Source organism: Echinops telfairi, unplaced genomic scaffold (assembly GCF_000313985.2).
Source record: "Echinops telfairi isolate 266 unplaced genomic scaffold, ASM31398v2 ScPeMD7_7469;HRSCAF=8507_0, whole genome shotgun sequence".
Lineage (NCBI taxonomy): Eukaryota > Metazoa > Chordata > Mammalia > Afrosoricida > Tenrecidae > Echinops > Echinops telfairi.
This window is the reverse complement of record NW_022111372.1, coordinates 48727202-48733992: the sequence shown is the minus strand read 5'-3', so window position 1 is coordinate 48733992 and position 6791 is coordinate 48727202. Positions and strand designations below refer to the sequence as shown.

The window sequence follows — 6791 nt, the reverse complement described above, 5'->3', positions numbered from 1 at the left end:
GAGGAGGCCTGCAGGGAACAGAGGTATATTGCGTGACCCATTAGTGCTCTACTGCACCCTGATTGACTCTCCCCCTCCCTGTGAGCCTTCTGTGGGGGGATGTTCCATTGGGCTATGGGAGACCCATGGGCTGTGGGTCTGCACTCCATCCTCCCTCTATTCGCACCAATACATTTTTGTTTGTTTGTTTACTATTTGTTGTGAATCTTCTGATGCCCGTTTCCCGGTCTTGATGATACCTCACAATCGCTCCAGCTGGTGTGCTTCTTCCACGTGGGGTGTTGCTTCACTGTTGGATGGTCCCTTGGTAACGTCGTCTTTAAGACCCCAGATACAATATCTTTTAATAGCCGGCACCATCCTCTGTCTTCACCACATCTGCTCATGCGCTCATTATGTCTTCAGCGATCGTGTAGGGGTGGGGGGGTGAGCATCACAGAATGCCAATCTCTTAGAACAAGACAAGGCTTTCTAATCTCATAAAGTGTTACAGTCTGAGATAGATAAGGTTTATTGTGCTAACCCCTGGCCAATAAACACATGTGGGAAAGCTTTGAAAAGATATGCCCACACAGTGCTTTGGAATATTCAGGAACCAGTGGTCTTTGTCAGAAGCTAGAAACAATCTGAAACCATGAACAAAACTCCCCTCTAGAACTGAACATTAAAGAGAGCCTGAGGACAGGCTGAAATGCTTACTAGGTGACCACCTGGATCCACTTGTTGAGTGGAAGTGGGAGAAATGCAGCAGTAAAGCGATGGGTTGAGTTTGGCCACTGACACCTCTGGACTTGGGTTACAGGAAAAAGAGGAGAAGATGAGAGCGGATTGAGTGGTCTAAGTCCATAACCTAGACCAAAGGGGTTAGGCTTGTTGAGTATTGGTGAGAGCCCATGGTCTAAAGGCAAGGCAACCAATGAGCATCCTGGGAAGGCTGAGTGAGGCAGCCCATATTGAGTTGACCAAAACAGATGAAGAGATTTTTGAGCCTGTGAACTGGTGCATATTGTTACTAACTTTATGGATGGTCTGTCCTGATTTGACTTTGCTTATGGATGCAGATTTCACAAGGTTCCAACTGGAATGAATATTCTTCACGTAGAAAAATATGATTGTCTCCTCAGAGGATTGGGTTGATGTAAGTGGGCAGTATAGAAATTGGATGCCCAAAATTGGGGGAATAGAGGCATGAAGTGGTTGGCTTACAAACTTTCATAGGTGGAGGGATTATATTCATAGGATTATAGGATTAAGGTGTAGGTGTTACTTAACTGCAATTGTTAGGTTAAATAATTGTGTATAGGTGCCAAGTTGCCAAAGGGTGGATTGAGATAGTTAAGGTTTATTGTGCCAACCTGGCCAATAAACACATGTGGGATTAATTGAAGGGTGGAGAGATAAATGGTTCGGTGAACCTCACGTTTCTAGTTCTTGGGTCTCTTGCTCTCTGATGGTCAGACCAGGGTGCAACTGCCTTAGCCAGTTCTCTGCCTCACTGGCAAGGCTCACTTCTTGTGAGACATCCCTGATGAGAAGCCACAAGGACCTACCCTGATGCAGCCCTGGGTGCTGGAACAGCCACGTGGAGACCCCTGCCAGCACTGAGATGCTTACATGCTCACTGATTCAGCTTTCCTCCTGTAATCACCACCATTGCGTCTGTTTTGTGAGATTGTGGAGGACTTTATAGATTGGTGTTGGACATATGGGTTAATGTTGGACTTATGGGCTTGGACAGCACTGGGTTAGGATGCTTTCTGAATGTACACTTGCCCTATATATATATAAAACTCCCTCTTATACGTATATGAGTTTCTGTGGATTTGTTTCTCCTGTTTACCCAGACTAACCCACAGTCTCAGCTCAGAAACTCATAGGGGCAGTTCTACCTTGCCCTACAGGGTTGCTAGGCATCACATTGACTTGGCAGCAGTGAATGTAATTTCTTCATAGTTCATTCACATAGAGGAATGTGTTAGAACTCCATTTGCTTTTATGGCTGAATTGTATGTGTATGCTACAGTGTGTTTACCCGTTCATCTGTACCTGAGTACTTGGTTTGTTTCCACCTTTTCACTATTCTAATAATGCTGCAGTGAGCTTTGTTGTGTAAGTAACTATTTGAGTCTCAGCTTTGGGCTGAATACAAGACAGGGAAATTGCTGAGTCATATGGTAATCCTATGTTTCATTTTCCGAGGAACCACCGATCTGTTTTTCATGGAGGATGCACTATTTTGCATACCCAACAGCAATGGATGAGGATTCCTATGTCTTCACATAGTCACCAACACCCATTATCTGCTATTTTCTGACAATAGCCAGTCCACCTAAAATGACGTTTTGGTTTGTGTATCTCTATCAATTGATGACATTTATAATATTTCATGTGTTTGTTCAACTCACTATCGTTTATTTTTTAATTATCAAATAAAATGATGAGTCTACGATGGTACAAAGATGGTAACAGTTAGCATTGGTTGATCTAGTAATAGTATGAATGATGTAATATCAGGAATTCAAAAAATATACTATATGCACATTCATTCAAATGGCACTTTTAATCAAGAGCTACTGAGGGAACAGCAGATGTTATTAGTGTGTCTGAAAGAAGTTCAGTTCTGGATTTGAGATGGGCATTTTGCAGATGCTGTCCTCTTAATATAAACTTCTATATTACTATTTAAACTGGGGTGTCTAGAGAAGAAAAACCAATAACACAAATATCTGTATAAGAAAGAACTTTATATTGTGAACTAATTTTATATCAAGAAGGGATTCCAGCCCAGTGCAACTCCAATTCCTGGGTCCAAGGCTAGCCAGGGCCCTCTATGTAGACTCATGCAGCTGCCAGCTGGTGACATCGAATGGTGAAATGGGAAGCAGAGACACCAAAGGCCTATAAGTGCCAAGTCACATGGATCCAGGGTCAGAAACATGGCAGGATGCCCGCAGCTCCCGTAGGTTGGTGCACCACATGGGACTCCCCTGGAGACAGGCATAGAGTCTGAGTGAGGAAAGAAGCAAAGGAGGAGAGAGAGAGACAGACAGACAGACAGACAGACAGAGAGAGAGAGAGAAAGTTCCCAGTGCCTCTCTTATTAAAAAGTCACACACCCAAAGAGGTATCACCAGGCTACCATGATTGATGATTGACAGGTTGGATTCCACCTCTACACTTTCACACAGGTTCAAGTTGACAAAAAATATAACCACAAAATTATCATTTACTTTCCTGTAAAAAAATGTCTAAAAAAAGATGATTTCAAACTGATTACTCATTTTCTGAAATAAAAGTCCTTCTTGCTGTGGTGGATTCAGGAGTGTTCCTAAAAATGCCTGTCATTCTCCCTTAGAGTAGTGCCTGGAGCTACGTCAAGGAAAGCCAAAGCCACTTCCCCATGTCCCAGTTCATGGAGTCCGTTTGGATGGGTCAGGGGCTGGGTTCTTCACTCTTCTCACTTTGATCCCAACATTCAGAAGCAGTTGGCCTATGTAGAGCTAATGTTGTTCTTTAATGACTGCTTTCTGCAAAAGAAATTTAGCATCATCCACCACAGTGTCAAGAAAATGATTTTGCAAATAGAAAGTCTTTCTAAAGTAGAGACCAGTAGCAAGAAGTTCTCCACTGATAGAGCAGAATTTCTCAAACTTTTTCAATGGTTTGTCCCATAAGAGATCATCTTTCTCCACTGACAGCAAATGTGGAGACTTCAATTTTGCCTTGAGTTCTTCTACTGACAAGTGCAAGTCCTTGGCTATATGTTCCAGAGATGCATCATCCAACCCAAAATAAGACCTATAGAAAGTTAAGGTCGCCTCCAACTGCTGCACATCACTGTCACTGATGCATCCCATGACAGGAATCGTGGCAAGTGCTCCACACTGCAGGGCCTCCAGCCCGATCTTCTGCCTCAAATAATCCTTCCTCCGTTCAATGGCAGCATCCGTAACACAAGGAAGGCATTGCGTGAAGATGTGACGTTTATAAGCTGGAAGCTCCTCCAGAAGGGTGGTCTCCAGCTTTGGGAAATCGTAGTCAGACACTTCAAAACTGGAGATTAGAAAGACCCCAGCATCGTTCACACCAATGGCCCGCAGGTTACGCAAGCAGTCCTCTCGGATCATTTGTAGGGTTTTATCCTTACAGAAGTTCTTGGGTTGAGCTCTTCTTTGATTATATACATCATGGTCCACTTTAGTTCGAACAAGGTAGAAATTCTTCTTCATTTTTCTAATGACTGTGGCCAATTGTGAATCATTTAGTTTAAAACGTTGAGCACAAACAATAATAAAAAAGTCATACTCATTAAAGTTCATTTTCTTCAGATACTCCTGAGGCTGAAATGTGGTGGTCCCAATGCCAGGCAGGTCCCACAGTGTCACATGGGGGATCTTTGGATGACGATATGGCTTTCTCTCCATTGTTGTCTCCACGACCCCACAGGCAGCTGCATCAAGATCTTCATGCCCAACACCTCTGAGGGCATTAATGAAACTAGATTTTCCTGACCCAGACTCACCTGTCACAGCAATATGTATTGTGGCATTCTCAATCTCTTTCATTACATTACTGATCACAGAAACTGCCCCCTGCATATTTCCTGTCTCCAGATTTGATTTAATGAAATCGATAGTTTCAGGAGAGAACATTTGGCTTTCCATCTTGAAATCCTTAACAAATTCATCAACACTGGATGCCCAATTTTGATTCTTTGGATCAGCAGGTGTTTTGGAGGATGACTGGCCCATTGTTGTGAGTAGTATAGGTCACTAAAGAAAGGAGAGAAGTAAAAAGAGGTTAGGATATAAAGGGGTACCAAAATCTGTCTCAATGTATAGACAAAGCCATCTTCTCTGTTTGAAGACAGGTTTTGTCTGGAAGCGGATCAGATGTTAAGTTTACAAAGCTGAGGTAGGACTCCAGCCTTGGAATGCTCCCTTTGTTTATGAAACTCTCACTGGATTATAAACAAGATGATTGTGTGCTTATTTCAATCACACACACCCACACAAACCTGCAACCTAGGCAGAAGCCGATGGAAAAACGTCGTCATAACTCTGGAAACAATGAAAATGTTTACAAAAACTAAGCAAAGTATGTGAATGATAACAGCAGCAAAGTGCCATCACACCTTAGGAGAGCTTGGAATTTTCTGTGTGCAGCACCCCATCACCTCTTTGGCTTGGCATGGATCTCTGAAGCCTTGATATTCTACAACCCTGGAAAGCAAATCTAATTTCTGGCAATAGAAAAGGGACAACAGGAATTATTCAGAAATTATAGTATGTTTTTGTTCTGACCTGTTAGGAGATGCCTGAAGACCTGAAGGAAATATTCATCTGTCTGGCCTCACTCAGAGTTCATGGGCAGCTGAGGAACAAAGGACATGAAGGGAAGTCTATAACATCTGTAATCACCTAGAGCTAAAGGCTGCATATCACATCAGCACCGAAAGGAGAATCCAGAGAACACGATTCCTTCAGAAATTGAGGTTCTTGGAAACGGATGTCTGGAGCATGGATGTTTTTGCTGTTAGGTGCCATGGAACGTGTTCCAAGCCATAGCAACCCCATGTACAGTCAAACAGAACATGGCCCAGTCCTGCACCAGCCCGGCAACTGCTCCTATTCCAGCCCATTCTTTCAGCCACTGTGACAGTGCGTCTTGTCTAGGGTCTTCCTCCTGTGCTGCCCCTCCACTTCACTAAGCATAATACCCTTCTCCAGGGAATGGTCTCTCCTCACAACATGTCTAAAGCACATGAGACAAAGCTGCCCTTGGCTCCAAGGGGCACTCACTATGGCTGTCCATCCTTCAAGACAGATTGGTTTTGGGGTCAGGCAGTCTATGATACTTTCAATATTCTTTGCCAGCAGCAGAATTCAAAACCCTCCACTCTTTTTCTGTCCTCTTTCTTCAATGTCCAACTTTCACATCCATATGACGTGATTAAAAATGAGATGGCTATCACGTGAGGTGTCCATGGGATCAGGGATCAGGAATCAAAGAACGAAAAATCACATCACTGTGAATGAGGGGGAGTGCAGAGTGAGAACCCCAAACCCATCTGTAGGCAACTGGACATCCCCCTACAGAAGGATCTCTGGGAGGAGACAAGGCGGTCAGGGTGCAGTGTAGCAATGATGAAACATACAATTTCCCTCTAGTTCTTAAATGCTTCCTACCCGCTATTATCATGATCCCAATTCCACCTTATTAATCTGGCTACATCAGAGGATATACACTGATACAGATAGGAACTGGAAACACAGGGAATCCAGGACAAATGAACCCCTCAGGACTAGTGGCGAGAATGGCAATACCGAGAAGGTGAAGAGAAGGTGGGGTAGAAAGGGGAACCGATCACAAGGATCTACATATGACCCCCCTCCCTGGTGCACAGACACCTGAAAAGTGGGTGAAGGGAGACGCCGGACAGTGTAAGATATGACAAAATAATAATAATCTAGAGATTATCAAGGGTTTGTGAGGGAAGGGGATGAGAAGGGAGGAGAAAATGAGGAGCTGATTCCAAGGACTCAAATAGAAAGAAAAATATTTTGAGAATGATGATGGCAACAGATGTACAAATGTGCTTGACACAGGGGATTTATGTATGGATTGTGATAGGACTTGTTCAAGCCCACAATAAAATGATTTAAAAAAGGAAAAGGAAATACCATGGCTTGGGTCAGGCACACCTTAATCCTCAAAGTAACCTCCTTGCATTTCAACACTTCATAACAATCCGTACATCAATTGTATCAAGCATATTTGTACATATGTTG

At 43.4% G+C, this 6791-nt stretch overlaps 1 protein-coding gene and 1 pseudogene across 1 annotated transcript; both read right to left on the bottom strand.

The window, feature by feature from the left end:
- Nucleotides 1-3500: 3500 nt before the first annotated feature.
- Nucleotides 3501-4751, bottom strand: LOC101640415 (T-cell-specific guanine nucleotide triphosphate-binding protein 2-like). Its single transcript, XM_004697163.1, has one exon. It carries the CDS (start codon nucleotides 4749-4751, stop codon nucleotides 3501-3503), a length of 1251 nt encoding a protein of 416 aa, XP_004697220.1.
- A 384-nt stretch (nucleotides 4752-5135) lies between these two features.
- The window catches only part of LOC101640725, a 35071-nt pseudogene continuing 33415 nt past the window's right edge, over nucleotides 5136-6791 (bottom strand).